General features: G+C 43.6%; 1 protein-coding gene and 1 pseudogene across 4 annotated transcripts in view; both read right to left on the reverse strand.

Annotated features, from left to right (window-relative positions):
- Window positions 1–18,707, reverse strand: part of LOC122966201 (glutamate receptor ionotropic, NMDA 2B-like) — a 121,715-nt gene that overhangs the window by 80,888 nt on the left and 22,120 nt on the right. For all 4 annotated transcript variants that reach the window (XR_006398348.1, XM_044330213.1, XM_044330211.1 and 1 more), the window contains exon 5: window positions 3,153–3,809. Coding sequence is in view for 3 of the 4 variants with exons in the window: in XM_044330213.1 (XP_044186148.1) it covers window positions 3,153–3,809 (657 nt within the window). In the remaining variant the exon portion in view is untranslated. The remainder of the gene's footprint in view (window positions 1–3,152; window positions 3,810–18,707) is intronic.
- LOC122966295 lies at window positions 16,120–18,374 on the reverse strand (annotated as a pseudogene).

Raw genomic sequence — 18,707 nt, forward strand, 5'->3', positions numbered from 1 at the left:
CTATTTAACTTTCAAGCTTATACACAAGTTCACTTTTTTCCTCTGCACTAGTAGTAACTACAGCACATAGCCACATCCCACCAGCAAACTGTATGTAGAGATGCAACCTCTGTAGTGGCTCTGCTGCCAATTTTTAGTCCTGAGTTACTGCTGCAGTTTAGCTCCATCCCCAAGAGGAATTGTTCTAAAAAACACAGTTTTGTTCTCATTACAGATGCCACAGAGTCATAAGGCTGATTGAGAGAAAGACTCCATTTTTTTTAAAGTCTTGGGTATGATACTGGACTGGATGGAGGACGGACTGGATCTCCTATTGGCACACACTGCTGTGCTTATCTTTGTGCTTCATCACCACAAACACAAAGCAACACTCCTTGTAGATGCATATGTGAGCAGAAAAATGTTATCCTGATTCAGTTTGACTCTTCACATGGCAGTCCACTCCAGAGGATACATTTTATGGAATTATCTTGTACTGTTCCTCCAAATTCTTTTGCTATTCTGCCTGCACTAAAAATCTAAATGCTGTATCCTTCGCCGTCTGTGTTGCTCCCTGTTATCATCCTTCCTTGGATGTGTAATGAAAAAGGAGGGGTTGTCTTGCCAACTGTAATAGCAGCATTTGGCCTTCAATCTTGATGGCTGTGCGCTCGCGTGTGTGTGTGTGTGTGAGGCTGCAAGATAAACACCTCATATTGCAATCCCTATTTCCCAAACTTTCTCCATTTCCTTGAGACACTCACTCAGAATAAAAAACCCCCCTACCTCAATTTTTCTTAAGCTCTATAACTCGATCTTTCATTCTATCTTCCACAATTACTTTCTATCGCTTTTTTCCCCATCTCTGCTATCCATATGGAAGAAAAGTTTTCTCTCCTTACTCTGTCCTCTTCTCTCTTCATCTCTCTCCAGTCTCCCTCCTGTCTCCCTCCTTTCCTCCCGGCCTGAACTGTGTCAAACTCTGTCTCCTCTTCTGCTGTTGACTCAGCCTTTGTCCTCCACCCTCCATCACCTCTAAAGGCAGCCACAGCTGATCTGCACCGGCTTGACCAAAACCCCTAACACAGTCCCTGCCTGTCTTTAACTTCTCCTCCCCTACCTGCTTTCACTCAAAGTAGAATTTCTTCCACCCAATCTCATCCTCACTATCTCAATTTCTCCACTTCCCCCATGTCTCTCTCTCTCTCTCTCTCTCTCTCTCCCGCCTTCTGATCCCTGTGTATCGTATTTTTGCCACTTCATTGTCTCAGACCATTAGGCAGACACAAATCCGTTTGGAGACTGAGCCTTTAGCGCAGCCCCGTCCTCACTCTCCTGGGTCCCGGTGCAGCCAGGAGGAAGCTCTCAAGAGAGGCAGGCTCTGGCTTGTGGCCGGGGAAATCCATTTAAACCTCTGCCACAAAACACTGCTTTTTCCTGCTGCCTGGTGCACTTAGGGCACGTGTGCTTAATGAATGATACTATCCCCACACACACACACACACACACACGCACACACATGCACATGCATTCCTCAACATCCCCCCCCCCCACACACACACACACACACACTTCTTCCCTTCTCCCTCCTCCTCCTACATCCCTGCAATAAAACACAAACATAAATTCTCTCATGTAATGTAGCCATCCATGAGCCTGGAGCGCTCTTAAAAGATTTATATGTTTTTAGGACATACTGTTATTGGGGTTGGGGGTTAAAGAGACATGGGGCAGAGAGAATGGAAATTTAAGAAAGTGTGTGCGTGTATTAAGACTGTACTGTGAGAAAATGTGGATACTGTGCAGCATTCTTTGTGTGTGTGCTTGGAAGAGCACAGTTTTAAATGGGAGTGGACGGTTCCCTGCCATTTCTCTCCTTGGCGCTCTAATGAGAAGGAACAGAGAGAAGAGCTTCAGTGGTGGCCTCTGGCCTCGCCGTGTCACTGCAACTCATGTCTCTGCTGGTACAACGACCTGTTGACACCAGAAGGTCAGCAGACAAACTGGAGGACGGTGACGTAGAGGCGGAGATGGCTGAGATAAGACTGTCAGACTCTATGAGGCCCCAACAGCGACCAGCGAGTTCTCAACAAAAGAGGCAACTGTTTTAATAAAGGTTTCACTTTTCAAAGTGTCCCTGCATGGAAGCCGCATTAAGTATAGCTTTTCCTTTAACTGGTTATTATTTAATGCAGCTGGATTTGTGCACAAAGTACCAAATGAATGAGATGATTTTGTGGAAAGGGGTCCAAGCCCAGATCCCAGGCGGACACAGATAAAGCAGCAGCAGATTGCTTTATCCCATTAGGCAAGGACTAGTAAATAAGCAGAGATCTAGCTCTCTGTTCTGGTGCAATCTCCAGCTGATCCTGTCACTGGCATCGGCACTGTTGGCAGTTTGTCTTTCAAGTCAGACACCCAGCTTACCCTGCCTGTCTGTCTGGAGTTAATACTGATGCAGTATGGTGGTAGGGGATGAGACGAAAAACCCTCAATCAGTCAAACCAGTCAAAATGGCTTCTCTGTTTTAGGCAGACTAGAGGACAATGTAGTAAAGATCGGTGCAAATGTGCATACAAATCCCAAAGGAGAATATGGCAGACATGCCAACACACTGATACCATTTAGATACCTACATAGCAAAACTGCTGCAGTAGTTTCAGATGTGGAGCCTCGTCTAGAGTCTTTAAATCCATCTTTTCTTGATGAAAAAAAAAAAGTTGTGTATGGTGACGTAATCTATCTGTGACAAGATTTCACAGGAATGACAGCAATAGAGTAGTGATTGACAGCAAAGTGCAGCCAATCGAAATGTAATTCAGCAGAGACTAGAGGTTGTAGAGAGGACTGGCCCTGCTAGTCTTACTGCACTACAGCTGCAATTTAATAAGTCAGTGTGTTATCACTGCTGAACTTTAAATAGCAAGACTAAACAATCAAAATAGAGCTGTATTAAGTGTGGTTTGGAATAATTTTGTAATTGAACATTTTATGCGGTGCCAGTTATCACAGGTAAGTGCAGGACACTACATTTATCAGTGCTGACCAACACTTTCCATTCACTGTTTCCAAGTCGAGCCTCTATTTATATTTCAGCACTTTAACACGGGGACAACCTGTACTATTTGGAAATCAGTGCGGTTTTGCTGAGTAAAGACTTTTGAGTTTCCTACCTTGGCAGCCATGATCATGGAGGAGCCTCCGCGAACTCCCAGGATGGGGATATGGGTCTGGGCTGAAATGAAGTCCAGGATCTGGGCGATGGCTTCCTGGTCGGTGTCATCCCCAAACACCACACCCTGCAGCCAGTGCTCCGTCATTAGGTCACAGATGCTTTTGATGATGCTTTTAGGGTCCGTCTCATTCATGGTCAGCACCTCCACGTTGGGCGCCATGTGGAGGAAGTCCTCCTTCTCCCGGGCCCCGGCCAGCGCCACCTCGCTGAAGTTGCCCACGAGGACAACGGCGATGCTGAGGCCGCGCAGGATGTTGGGCAGGGCCATGTGGTGGGGAGGGGGCTGAGGGATCGGGATGTAGTGACCGCCACCGCCGCCACCGCCGCCGCCCCCTCCCCCTCCCTTTTCTCTCCGTGAGTGGCAGGCCGGGGGCAAGTGGAGAAGGCAGAGCAGCAGCAGCAGGAAGGAGAGGCAGAGAGAGGCGCTGGTGCGGCGGTGGAGGGACGGAGGCGGGGGTGGATGTCGGGGTCGTACTCGCATCTCTTGCTCCTGGGCGACCGAGGGGGCGGAGGAGGAGGCCCCAGCGTGGCCGTGAGGGGGGGAGGGGCTGCGACAGCCGCAGACAGGCATGGTGGAGGAGTGGGAGAGTAATACCTGGAGAGAAGGAGGTGGAACAGAAAGAGATGGAGATAGAGAGAAAAAAGAAAAAAAAAAAGTGGGGTAGGCAGAGATTTGATAAAGCAAGATAACAAGAGAGAAAATAAAGATAAAAAAGGGAGAGCAGGAGATGGAGAGAAGGAGATAGAGGTTAACATAGCACCATGCAACATTGATTGAATCAAGTGAATTGCCGAGAGGCTACATGCAACATATGAATCAGTGGATATCAATGTCAGTCCACAGAAATGGGGCAATGAAGGGAGAGGATGAAGGAAGAGCGGGAAACCTTGTGGAATACGAGGCTTTAAACACACAATGAGGGATGAGAGAAGAGGTCACACTTGACACACATAAATAGTGCATAAACACACACACAGATACATGGTATGATGGCATATGGTTTACATATAATCTCACACCGATCAATAATTCATGTGGAATGTTCTGAAGAAGCATTATGGTATCTATTATGGAGGATATAAACTCTCCCTCCAGATGAGATGCTGGCTTCTTGACTGGGGGAGAAGCGAGGAAAGGAGCAACAGAGGGAAGGAAGGAGGGAAGAAGTCGTACAGAGAGAAAGGGCAGATGGAGGCGAAGACGCCAACTCCGACTGACTGACAAACTGTCTGGAGCGAGATGAGTGACATACCAACCCGAGACGCAGACAAACTGACTGACGCTGAAATTGATTAAGTGATTGACGGCGGAGATGCTCGGAGCCACTCGCAAGGCTTTGATATGATACCCTCCCCTCCTCCCTCCTTCAACCCCTATTGGCCTAGTTTAGCACTCACAGTTGCTTGCTGTCCATCCCTCCATCCTTCCACCTCCCTCCAATGTTCTACTTGACCGTATCTGTCTCTCTCTCTCGGACTCCCTGCTCTCTGTGCTTATTTATAGAGCTTTTCATTAATGGGGGTGCAGGTTGGGGGGGGGGGGGGGTGCAGGTGGGCCGGTGAAAAAGGCAAAAAGAGAGAGGGGAGAGAGGAAATAAGCAAGATCCAGAGAAGACGGAGGAGGAAAGAGATGACGGCAGCAAGGTGGGAAAACAGCAACACAGCTGTAGAAACAGGCAGACATGAAAAAGACACCGTCACCTCTCTGAGAAAGATGTATGTGCTCTGTATGTTTACATCTGAGTGAGTGGGAGGGCATGTGTCCTCTTGAGTTTAACAGCATATAGTCTGTGTAGGTGTGCCGTCGGTGGGAATAGATGTTCACTCTGGTTTTGTGGGCAGAGATAACCAGGACGGTGGGGGTGTAGTTGCTCATAAACTTGTTCTGAGTGGTGTATTGTGTGTATATCTCATACATGACTGCCTTTAACAAGGCAGATGGAAGGTACAAAGAAGAACAAAAAAACAAAAACAATAACCACCCCGCGAAGCTGACAGCTAATAAGACAGGAAATGACAGAGAGGACAGAAAAAGCACGAAGGAGATTGAGAGAGGGATAAAGGGATGTATGCAGAGATGACAGAACAACTTCTTTAGGGAAAACTAATTGCTGGAGGTTCGTCAGCTCTAATTACAGGTCCCTGTGTTAATAGTCAATTGCACACCACACTCCAGGAAGGATGGAGAGGCGGGAGGGAAGGAATGAGGGAGGGATGATAAGAGGCATGAGGAGACAGAAAAGGAGGAGGGGGGGGGGGGGAGTGGGAGGAAACAAGAGAAAGACAGAGAGTGTAAAACCAAGGAGGACCTTGGTGAGACGCAAGAAAGATGAAAGAAAGCGGAGAGGAGGACACGCGAAGAGGAGAAGAAGAATGGAGCGACAGAAGACAAGAGACGAGGAAGAAGGGATGGGAGAGGAGGAACAGGAAGAAAGACAGAGAGGAGGAGAGAGAGTTACAGAGTGAGACAGAGATAGAGAGAGAGAGAGAGAGAGAGACATGCCCTCTTTGAATCTGGACTTCTCTGGCAGCACTCTGTTTCCATGGCAACAATTAAAATAGGCCTACATGCGCACACATACAGACACAGTTGATGGACACAGAGATACACAAGCGCGCACACACACACACGTTTCGCAATAAGCATTGATCATGTAAATGCAGTGATGTAGTCCGGCGTACCGCTCACTCTGCTGTGCATCCTTGCAGTGGGCGTATTTTTACACACCAATTCCTCTAACGCACACATTAGCATAGAGACGTCCGACACATTTTACACGTGAACACACACACGCAAAACACACTCTTCTTCATGCATACACACCCAATTCACCATCTCGCTCTCCCCCATCTCTCCCTGTCACACACACACACACACAGTAGCCTGCAGCCGCACACACACACACACACACACACCGGCACTCGACAGACACACACACACACACACACCCCCCCAGGGTAGAGATTATATTAGCCAACGCACTGTGTAACTCCAATGATCATTCAGAAAAATTAGGCCATTAAAAAGTCCCATAGTGAGTCAAAGAATGTCTCATAAAGAAACACAAAAGGCATGTATTAAACTGTAGATTACACAAGCAAGGTTATGACACTAAATGACCCCATTTCCCCGTCAGCCAGCCCTCGCCTCTCACCCACCATTTGCTCTATTAGCCACACCAACGCACACAGCAGCCGTATCAGTTACACACGGGTGGGCTGCAGATAGCCTTCACCAGCCCAAGACCCCTGAGGTCCAAACCCCCCCCCCCCACCTCACCTCACACACACACACACTTTCATGCTTTTTATAAACCTTTTTTTAATAGGGAAAGTTTTGTGAATGCACGTGCACAAACATATTTAACAATGGAAAAGTTGTTTATTTAATATGTGTATACACTTATTTAAAATGTGGAAGAAAAAATGTGGAAAGAGAACCGTCTGAACACACTTTCATCTTATTCTTTAGTATTTTGTGCGTATTTCTTATTAGCAGGAAAATGTTGGCCTCGTTGATCTTCTAGCCCCACAAACTCCTGTAATAATGATTTATTTTACAACATACAACACATTGTATTCTTTTCTTTGTGATCTGGATAACATATGTATAACATACGCATATGTTATTCTTTTTTTCCACAAAGAAAAGAATACAATAGAATAATTTGCGATTAATTTCAATTGAAAAACTAGTTTGATAATCAGATAATTGCTTAATTTTATGAAAGGAGAAGACAAAAAATAATAATAATTCATTAAAATAATGATTAGTTACAGAAATAGTGTAGATTACCTTTCATTTTTTGTTTCCCTGAGTTTGTTTCAGTTGAACATTACGATTTCCAAGAGACTGCAAGACATGTGGTAAACACAAATTCCTGCTCACATAACTCAAAAGCCTACAGTATGATGACTAAATATTGGTGATTTATTCTTACAGGATATGAAGCTATGTTTGCTTTCAAATGCAGAAAATATTTCTACTAATACAGGAGGATTAAGGAACAGTACATTTCTTCTTTTGGTACTCCGGTCCCTGTTGCCTGGTTATGACAGCTTCAGCCTCTGTTACTGTACAGATGCAACAAGGCATCGGCCAATTAGGTAAGAAAACAGTGTTTCAGGTAGTAACCCAACCAGACAAAACCAGGTACTAAGTGGGCCCAAATGGACAATAAACAGGGTAATAGTCATTAATGAATGTCAAGGCCAACATGGCTCATATTGTTGTGGTGGAAAGTTGACAGAGCAGGGTATATGAGGCCTGAAGCAGATATTATAGCTCTGTAACTGGCTCTCCTGTTTTTTTATTTTTATCAGCTATAAATCCAACAATTATGACTAGCAGGGAGCCCACAGCATATCTCTGCATGTGTCAATGCAGACCAACTATTACAGGGCAGGTGGCCAGTGTATGGAACAAACACTAACTGCATAAACAATCAGGAAAATTAGCTTGCCAGTCAATTAACATACCATGGCTGACCTTACAGGTGAACAAACAGGCACCATAGTGTTCAACTTTTGTGTTTAATACATGTGGCCGAACAGCACTCTGTTCCAATCACAACCTATTTTGCCCTCACGGTAATAAATCCACACAGGACAGAGAGAATTACTGCTGAGAATGGTTTGTGCGAGGTGGGCAAAATGAATGCGTGTGTGTGCGTGTGTGTGTGTGTATTTGATGACTGCGGTTTGAAAGGTTGTAAACAGTGTTAGCAGTGGCTTGGTTTCCCTGATGCATTTTTAGAACTGACATTTATGTTTTTTGTTCAAATGAAAGCCAGCAAAAAAAAAAAAAAACGTAACCTTAGCGCTAATCTTTGGCTGAGATGGTTTTGATTCGAAATTGATTCAACCGCAGACAGCACATGACAATATTAAAAGCACTTTTCAGTCCGTGGTAGCATTTTGAGAAGGCGAGCCCCTCTGCCCTGGGGATGTGACTGGGTCACGGAGCGGGTCACTGCTCACATACTGATGAGAAGAGAAATCAGCTGGATACAGGGAATCGCTGCCAAACCTACGATACGTGAGAATATGAAAGAAATGCTGGTCTAATGTGTGAACTCATTATAAACTGCCCTGATGAATATTCATGCAGCCTGTCTGTGCAGCCTGCTGTGGAGGTGGAAGGTGTGTGTGTGTGTGTGTGTGTGTGTGTGTGTGTGTGTGTGTGTGTGTGTGTGTGTGTGTGATTATGTGTTTGGACCTGTGTCTGTACATGATGTTCTGAAGCAGCCACTCACCAGCCCCCTCACCAAGGCAGACCAGCCAGGCATCGCAATCACATGTTCACTGAGGCTCTAGGACCAATATACTGGCATAATGGTATCTATTTCCAGAAAGAGGGGACATTGAGGCGCACATCACTCTCTTCCTCCCCTCATTCCCTCTTTCTCTTTCTTTCATTTTAACTCTATTTATGTACAATGCTTCCTCTCAATTCTCCCACTTATCTCTCTCTTGCGCTCGCACTCTCTCATCGCCCTCTTCTCATTATGTGGTAAGTGTCAGGTTTGTCGATGGTGTTATTTGCATGAAAACTGGAGGACAAAGGCGACTAGCAATTTTTCACATTTATTGCCTGGTTTGATATTTAGGAGGACAGCAGAAGATGGCACGGAAAAGACTATCTCTCTATATCTCTCTGGATGGTTTCAAACCTTCTCTGGTGCATGTACATTATCTTAACCGCTAAGTCAGGCGTGCTGTAGTGGCTTCATTTCTCCTTTTAATTGAAATGAGAATGTCATGATGAGCGGCTCACGTATCAGAAGCAGCAGCCGCAGCAGAATAAGTACCAGGAGTTTGAAAAATTGCCCGTTACGTCAAACCCACGCACACTTGAGGCTACTTACAAGTATAATTCCTTTGTCAGCGCTAGCTTGTGATTTCATTATAAGGAATGAACAGACGAGGAGGAGAAACTTCATCTGTGGCTTTCAGCGTTCTGCGGGGACAGCTCGGGCAGGTTCGTTCGCAAAAGACTCGAAATAGTGATTATTTTTGTCAGCGATAATCTCGTGTTGTTGAGATGTTTGGCACCATATTGTGCGTTCTTTGTGTTTCAAGGCTAAACCCCTCAGGTGGCACCTTGCCCTGACCCAGAACAAGTGCTGACAGGTGATGAAAGAAAACGTTACCTGGACAACCTCTTTGACCACACAGCAGCGAGACGTGGGGGCGACTGATCACACACACACACACACACACACACACACACACACAAACAACCTATGGCACCGTGGTGGGTTTGAGGAAGGGAACAGACTACCTAGGGCCAAAACTGAAACACTTGCCGTTACCTTCAATTGTCTATTTAAGTATAGTTTGCATTATTAGCTCATTTTTTATAGTTTTGAAATCAGATGTTTTTTAAATGTAAAAAGCTACAAGCAACTAAAACTAGTCCTATGCAGACAGTAGCAGAAATATCACTTCTAGACAGATTTTGACAGATTTAGTGTCACTTCGGGCTCATCAGCAAATGAATATGTAGATTGTGAGATGTGGATAATTAGACATACAGATGTTTGTCATGTATGGAATAATTATGGCAGGAAGAAAGCGGTGGGGGGCACAGTCACTCCCTGTGCATAGGGTCTATGATTACGCCTCTGCACACAATTCCTACTTTATTTATAAGTTCAGTGTGTGTGTGTGTGTGTTTGTGTGTCCCTTACAGCTCTACAGCTCCCCTTCTTGTCCGTGCCACTGCTCTGGGTCTGCTGCTTCCACGATGAACAGGAAGAGTCAGGGCCCAGCTACTGTAACTCAACTCCCTCCACAAATCACAGACAAGCCATTTACAGAGCCGGTCCACGCTGTGTTAAACCATTTCAGTCTAGGCAAGATGTGTGTGATATTTAAAGAGGGAGTTCTGCTGAAACATTCATCAATATTATCCACAGGACTATACTTTATTTTCCATTTGACTCTGACAGAAGAACGAAACACGCTCCAGGCATCATCTGGAACAAACTATTGACTTAATATCATTTAATTTTTGTTTGTTCCTAATATGCACATATGTAGGTAACCTATTTTCACATAAAATTCTCTAGGGCATACAAGAAAAGGAGCAGTATGCAGGGATTTACATTTGCTTATATTGATGGCATGATGATGTTCTTATGTGTGCCAAGATTTTATGGTACTAGTGATATGTGACAACTCTGATATACAGTATAATATGTCTTATACTGTATGTGTGATATTGATGTTTGACATTCTGTCTGTAATCCTGCTGTTGCAATGTTGTTTCTGAAACTTTGTCATCAACTTATATTTTCATTGAGCATACCTGTATTTTCAAAAATGATGCAATTGATTAAATTTGGGCATGCAGTGGGCTACCAGTTTTTAAGCAAACAAAGATTAAACAGTGTAATAAAGGTATGCTTCGTATATCTCTGTCTGCTGTAGTGTTATTAGGAGGTTCAAAGGAGTCTGTCATTCCATCACAAAGTGCAGTGTGCAGGAAGATGCCAGGAGAACAGAAGGTACAGGCAGGCAGGGAGCGCATTTATAAAACCATTACTTAATGTATTATGAGTTCCAACATTTACAGGAAATTGGTTAGGAGTGGACTTAATATGACAACCTGAAGTTGATCCAAAGAGGCTGCTTACACTTGGTTTTACAATGCGTTACGGTGATCTGAACACGAGTGGACAGCCGAGACGCATCGCTGTTCACACCTGTGTCTATCATGTGTCTCCAAGGTGTCCAGCTGACCGCTTGTGTTCAGATTTCGTTACTGCCTATGTCACTTCCACTAGAAGGGCAAAGGGCCCTGCACACAGTTATTACGTCAGTCTGTCACCAGACAAGCACCAAATTTGTTCTGCATGGGCTGGCTGAGAAAACAAAAATGTTTCAAGAACTAATACACACGGGCTATTCCAAATGTTGAGATTGACACTGTGATCAAAACCACCACCACATCCTGCATTGATGACATATTTTCCTGCTATGTCCTTGTCAGGGACGCATCAGGACACATTAGTGTTTACACTACAAACGATATGTGTTAAAATGCATCCCAGACCACCTTGGCAAGTGGTTTGAGTGATTGGATCACAATGCATCTTGGTGGTTGTTTACACTTGTATTTAGCGCTGTCCACTTGTGATCCCAATCCATCTGCCACTCTGGCCAGTGGAAAAAATGAATTTCCTACACAAAGTTGTTCGCTGTGGTTCGCTGTGTTTGTTTATGGAGGTAGATAACTGGTTCACACTCCAGCATAGTAGGTGGAAGTGATGCACCTTAACGCTGGTTGCCACCTGCCATAAAATGGAAAAAAAGAAGAAGATAGCGCTGCACACCCGGCGGCAGGCCGAGGAGACGGTGGTAGGAGCGGGAGAGCTGCCTGGGCTTGTCAGGCAGAGATAACGTTATCTTCTGCCTTCTGCTTAGAAGTACAGCAACGTAATATGATATACTTTCTAGCTTTTGTTTCATATCTAGTGGTGGCAAAAAATGTAGTTGTACATTTCCGATTTATCGTTAGCATAGTTAGCATGCGTTAACACGCGTTAGCTCGGAGGGTTAACTTGGCTATATTATATGAATGTCGCTGTTACCCTGAATGTCCCGCCGAACCCCGTTCAAACATCTGGCAGCTCAATAAAGTGTTGTTTGTTGCCACACATATGATGTACAAGTAGTAATTAATTAATAATTCAATAATTTAAAGTATTTTGCATGATCCTTCTGGTAAATTTGGCATTCAATTGAGACGCAAAATAGTAATTAAATCATCACTGAGACTCATGCCAATGGATTTTCTGATTGCTTATGCTGCTGTAGTCTTTACATTACTGTGATACTATAATATTGATTAGCAATTGTATATGAGACCAAGATGACATGATAAATAGTAATAATAGCAAATTGCAATAGTAAAAAGCAATTTATCATTTTGGCTCGTAAAAAAAATCAGTCTGGCCAGTAATTTTTTCATCTACCAGCCACCTTGGCTGGTAGATGAAAAAGTTCATTTTGGACTCTGCCCAACATGCATTTTAAAACCAAGTGTAAACAGGGTCATACTTGTTGGCACGAAGCTTTAACAGTCTGTAGATCATACTGCGATGTTGGATGCGATGTAAGGTAAGACCTTAGACAAATCTTGCTGCTTTCCCCAATAACAAGATAGTATGAAGTGGCCATCCTTAATGAATCAATAAAATTATGATGATCATAGATCATTACAGCTGGCCTCCAGCCAACATTCTGTGTGACTATAGAAGCAGAGGAAAAAAAAAAAAACTATAAATGCTGAACCCGAGAACTGTTTTAAAGGCCCAACTTAACCAGAGACTCGTGGGCTTCTACAGCTTCCCACAACTATTCAAACTTCCCAGCAATTCAATTATTCCTTCTGTGGACACTTGACTGCACCCAAACTGCCCTTTAATCTATGGTCCTGTGGCCCTCCACAAGATAATGCAGCACTTCCTGGGAATAAGGTACACAACTATCTGCTGCAAGTCTTTGCCCTGATAATGTTATACACTACTCTTCGTTGGGGTTCTCTTTATTATCAAGTATCAGAGGTTCATCCCATCCCTATCCTGCAGAATTATTTCCTCTAAGGTGACTCCGGCCCTGTTGTCAGGTTATATTTGTGCACCTGAAGCAAGTGCTCAATGAAACACCAATTTTGCATTGTATGAGTTTTGTCCAACCCTGCAAGATGTCTGCAAGATGGCCGACATTGGTTTTCTTCTTGCATTGCCATGAACAGTCACTTTTACAACTATTCTGAAAGGATAGGTGTCTAATCTTACAAAAAACACGTTTGATATTAAAATATTGCCCTCAACTGAGTAATCACAATGTAGATCTCTCAGCAGCTGTTCCAGGCCACAGTGCTGCCCAGTGAGCCTTTACACAGTCCAAGGATGCTCCCATAGGAGACAGCAGAGCGCGAGGGGAAGAGTATGGTAACACCAGAGCCCCAGACTCACTTGGCTAATTTACTGGGCAGACACAGTCACAATGTGAACCATTTTCTCATCGTTTCCTCAGATGTGGCAGCTGTTGAACGGGTAAAACCACCTGCAGCTGTTTGATAATGTGCTGGTACTGCAGCTGAGGGAGTCACACACACACACACACACACACACACAAGGATAATACAAGATCAACTTGCTCGTCCACACACTTCCATCATGCCAGGAGTCATATCAGAGTGAAAACTGTTTTGTCTAGTCTCAGGTGGTGGGTGTGTGCGTGTTTGTCCACACTGTGTATCTTTGTGGACACACATGTCTGGTGCTACCCATCTTCCATCAGCTGTTTATTTTTGCATATCAAGTCTCCTATAGACACAAAGATACTTAAACACTTCAGACTGACAAATGTGTTTTGACAACACTCAGGAAGATAAGCATTTGGTCTAGGATCTCTCCCAGGGACACGTTTCTATTTACACCTACTCTGCCTCGCAGAAGAGACGCTTAATCTTCACCATGATTTGTGGCTTCAGCACTGAAATCCCTCTCTCCACCCTGTTCCTCTTTCTCATCCATCCTTACTTTTCTTTATTTTCTCTTACTTCCCTACCACCTCAGTTTATTTACTTTCCTTCTCTCTCCTCAGCTGCTTTGCATCAGCATTAGCGTTTGAGTCCATGTGTCATTGTGTAAGACCTTTACACAGGCGTTTATATGTGTTGAGTTATGCTGCAGACTACATTGTCTGTAAAGGTAAAGCTAGGGATAGGAAGAGCACGGTGCATTGAGTGACCCCCCGTGCCAATAACAGCGCTGTAATCACTTTAAATGTGTTTTATTGTCAGCTTTTCACAGATTAGAGCCACAATAATCTGTCCTCCTCCATCCATCTCATTCCAAGCTGTTATTTTTGGCACCAGGATTCTCCCTTTTTTGATTAGTGGGTGTGCAAGGGGTTTTTTTTTTTCCCTTCTTTGTGGGGCCTGTGTTTATATGTGTAGTGAGAAACAACAAGGTTGTATAGCAGGGTATCTGCACCACTCCATTGTAGGGGAAAATAATCTCAAGTGGATGTTGTGCTGGATTGGTTTCTTAAAGGAAGATACTGGAATACAGTGTGGATACAGTGCATGCTCAAAATCTGCCTCTTCAAGTGGAAATCAGCATCTCATGGGTATGGTTGGATACATCAAAACCCAAGCCCTGAAATATGCTTAAGTAAGAACATGGCCTAATCCGCTACTGTACTGTGTCTACCATATCTGCCAGTACAATACACACATCACTAACCCTGCAAAAGGAAGAGGACAAAGAGGAAAAGTCTGTATACAGGAAAACTAAATAAATGCCCTTCTTTTTTACACAGAAGTGTCATTTTTGACGTCCTAGTTATCTACTTGTAGGTCTTCTGACGTTTGGCAGCAGTTTAACTACTTGGTATAAATTTACCCTAACAAAATTCAGTCAATTATGTGATTTCGAGAGTCCACACATAAAAACAAAAAGGTGATGTAAAATCACCTGCCCTCAATCTTTTACAGACCTCTCTAATTCACACCACCTGGGCTAACACACTGGAGGAAAGCTATCTCTTCACTCTCCCCTTAGGCTGAATATTGACTGATGAGTTTCATTTTCAGCTATCAATTCTGTTGCTAATTTTACACATTTCAATTAATTCCAGGTATGCTTGCTATGATTAGAAGCTGTAGGAGGATGGATTTCACTATCTCAGGTTGTGATACTGCCATTTTCAAAAGGTTTTCCACAGGAACCCATTATGCACACACAGACTGGAACTGCACACATCTCCAGCCTTTTTTCGGGTGTTGTTTTTTCGCATGATCATCACAATTTTCTTGCAGACGTAAGGCTGTCACGGCTGTCTTTCTAGCAGTCTTCCCGGGCTGGTGTGCCGAGCGTCTCTCCGCTGCGGGATGATGATGAGACTCCCCACAGGGATAATGACATCTAAGAGCATCTCTCCAACGGATGTCCCCCAGATTTAATCCCACCCAATGTTCAGCCTGAGAGTGATGCGCACCCCGGAGAAGAACAGTAATACTACATACAGACGCAGATAGACGGGCAGGTTTGCCAGCTAGACAGGCAGCAGCCGCTGTGATGCACAAGGAGACAGTTAGTCAGACTGGCCAGCTCAACTGCACCTATCCAACAGGAATAGAAGCAGACATGAATAAACACACTGCCACAGGTGAACACCTAAGCAGTGTGGATGGCACCAGAGTAAAACTGGTCTACACAAAGCTAAGACAGCTTTTCTAATCCTAGAACAGTTTGACAGGATGTCTACTGCAGACATACAACAGATAAAAATGCCTTGGTGATGCTGGATAGTACGATGTGTTTCAGCTGATAATATACCATCCCCTGGATAAAAACAGCTTTTACACAAGCACCTGTTGCTAGTAAAGAAATGCTTTCTCACATGTTCCCTTCCACAACAAGGTCAGCACAAGTGGTCAGCTGCACAATGACCACCTTGCAGCTGGTAGAGATTCAATGTCGTGCTTAAGGACACGTCTGTAGGTCAAACACTCAGTAAGGGGACGGCTTCAAAGACAGTCACCTCAGATTCCTATTGGTGCCAGACTGCTGCAACGTCATAAAACTTCAAGACGCTCATCACTGGTGAAATAGAGTTTAGTAAACATCAGAGATCACACTAATGTCACAAACTGCTCATTATCTGTCCTGCAGGAACTGAATCAATGTAAGGAGAGGGCTTTCAGACAGTCTAAATGAAGCTGTTATTAAATTAATAAATAATGCATGGAACAGAAATTGTTTAAATAAGTGTCATTTGCGGATTTCTTTGTATACTGAAATAGCTACATTGTGACAGTAACAGACATCTTACGAATGCTCTTGCATAATAGTTTTACAAAATAATCAAGTGCTCAGTTCTTAAATGCAAAATTTCATAATTTATTTCAATCCAATATGAAAAGTTTGAAGTCTGTGCTTCGTCGATATGACAGCTCCCTCAGCTGCTCATGCAGGATTGATAGGTGGGCACCATGTATTTGATGTTTCATTGATGCGTCCTTCCCTCCATAGCGCTCAAACATCTCCAGAGTCTCCTGGATCAGGTCACCAATGTTCTCTCTCTTCCGCTGGCTGTATTCAATGTTATCTCCAGAGTTTATATTCATGTTCTTGAAGATTCTGAAAATGGGGAGGCTCTGTCTCTAGTAGGGCACCAGAGCCTCTCTCACCTTGTCTCCAGACATCAGCAGATGCTGCAGCACTTTCAGGACGGTGGTCACTCAGTTCCTTGTGTTCAGGGCATTCCTGATGGGGACAATGAGCTGGGGGATGACAGGCAGGATCTTGGGGCCTCCGTGCTCCGGCAGGTCATGGACTCTCTGGCGTGCAAAGAACTCATACAGATGAACCATTTCACATGAGCCATCAAAGAACAGAGGCATGTAGTGGTAGTAGTCCAGCTTCTCAGTCTCTACCTTCTATATAATACGGTTGCATACAGGCTTATGCTGCAGTGCTATTGGTAACTCTCCACGCTCAAAGAATGAGTGAAAGGTGGTTGGTTTGGAAGGGTGCTCCCGAAAAGCCCATGCAGCCGTGAGACCTTCATGGTGAAACCTTTAGGCTCCTTCTTGTTCCTCAACATATCCTGAAGTCTTCTCCTGTTAAATAATGTGGCGAATCCAAGCTGAAAACAAAGTGCAATCTCGCTAATGCTGATTCTGTGACTCTCAAAATGTGATGCCTGTTATTTGAGGTTGTTGTTTAGTGGTTGCTATCACAAGGTGCTCTTGTTTTCCTATGAGTCAGACATAAAAAGGCTGTTTGGGGACATCAAGACATGCATGAACATTCTAAAAGCTTTATTTGAATGCTGTTGCTAAGCCCCTCTCCCTTGGTTACTGCTGCTATGCTTGGGTCGACCAATATGTTTTTTTCAGGGCCGATACCCATACAGATAACTAGTAATCAAGGATACCGATAACCGATATTAAGAACTGATACACATTTGCAGTAAAAATTAAAATCTTGGTGTCAAAATGTAGAATGCATGACTTAAATGCACAATTATGCTTCATTTATTACAGCAAAACAGTTTTACATAGCCTTTAGTTGGTTTCAGTGATTTGTATGCAGTGGTGGAGAGTAACTAAGTACATTTAGTCAAGTACTGTACTTAAGAACAATTTTAAAGGTACTTGTACTTAACTTGAGTATTTCCAATTGATGCTACTTTATACTTCCACTCCACTACATTTATTTGATAGCTTTAGCTTGATAGTTACTTTTCAGATTAAATTTTGACATAAAACAACATAATGATGAGTAATAAATTACAACATTGTTAAAGATTAAACCAGTGGTTCACAAACTTTTTGGCTTGTGGCCCCTTACAAAAAAAAGTGTGTATTTGTGTGTCACATCCCAGATGTCTGAGTTGTTTTCAGTTAAACCAAAGAGACATTTCCCCTCGCATGGTTTCAAATAAATAACTGTTTGAGGTCCAATGAGGTTAAACTTCACAAAAATGCAAAGATTAAAGAAAGGTTCTGGAAAATGAATCCAAATTCAATTTTATGTAGCAGAACTATGTTTTTTCTTTTTTCCAACCAGATCTATCATCTCAACACCCCTCAGATTTATCTCATGACCCTCACAAAGCAGTTCAAACAAGCTCCACCTCCAGCAGCTGCAGCAATAAAATGCTGCTTATTAATAATGCACTTTGTTAATGTATTTAATATATCAGTCACAAGTGAGTACTTTTACTTTAATACTTTAAGTAAATTTAACTAGTAATACTTCTGTACATTTAAGTAGGATTTTAAGAACAGGACTTTTACGTGCAATGAAGTATTTTTACATTGTAGTATACTTTTACTTAAGTGAATGATCTGAGTACTTATTCCACCACTGCAATTGCAATCACATGGATGGCAAATATAATCATTACAAGTATTTGTATCTGAAATGCAGACATATAAGGACAATCCTATACTTGAACTAACTTTTCAAAGAGTTCAGTGATACAACAACTGTAAATAGTTCACTTATGAATATTCATGGATGCAAATATAACCAAATGGTGGTTCTGACTATGGGGAGCATATGTAAAAGACTATCTGACTCCCGCTCAGGTCAGGAGACCTCCAGAGCCTCTCGATGCCTGTCACCATGACTACCCGGAGGACTCCATTTGCAGCGCCACAGTCAGCAGAGTGAATCGCTCCAGTACCTTCAATTAGCAACCCATTATCATTCATGAGTTTGTTTGTGCAAAGCTGTAAGATTGAATTCCAGTTAGTCCTCCCTCCCTGCACTCGCCTGCTGATATAATGTAAAGGGAAGCAGAGGCGGCAGCACTACAGCGGCAGCCCTGTCCTCTGTTCCAGCTCCGCTGCCGCGCTCCATTGGGCTAATTTCTGCTCCGTTGAGGCCTGGTTCATCCCTGTATCTCCCTAGGACAGTGTCAGTTGTACTTGCAAGACACGCAAAGGTCATAAATTAGC

Source organism: Thunnus albacares, chromosome 17, assembly GCF_914725855.1.
Source record: "Thunnus albacares chromosome 17, fThuAlb1.1, whole genome shotgun sequence".
NCBI lineage: Eukaryota > Metazoa > Chordata > Actinopteri > Scombriformes > Scombridae > Thunnus > Thunnus albacares.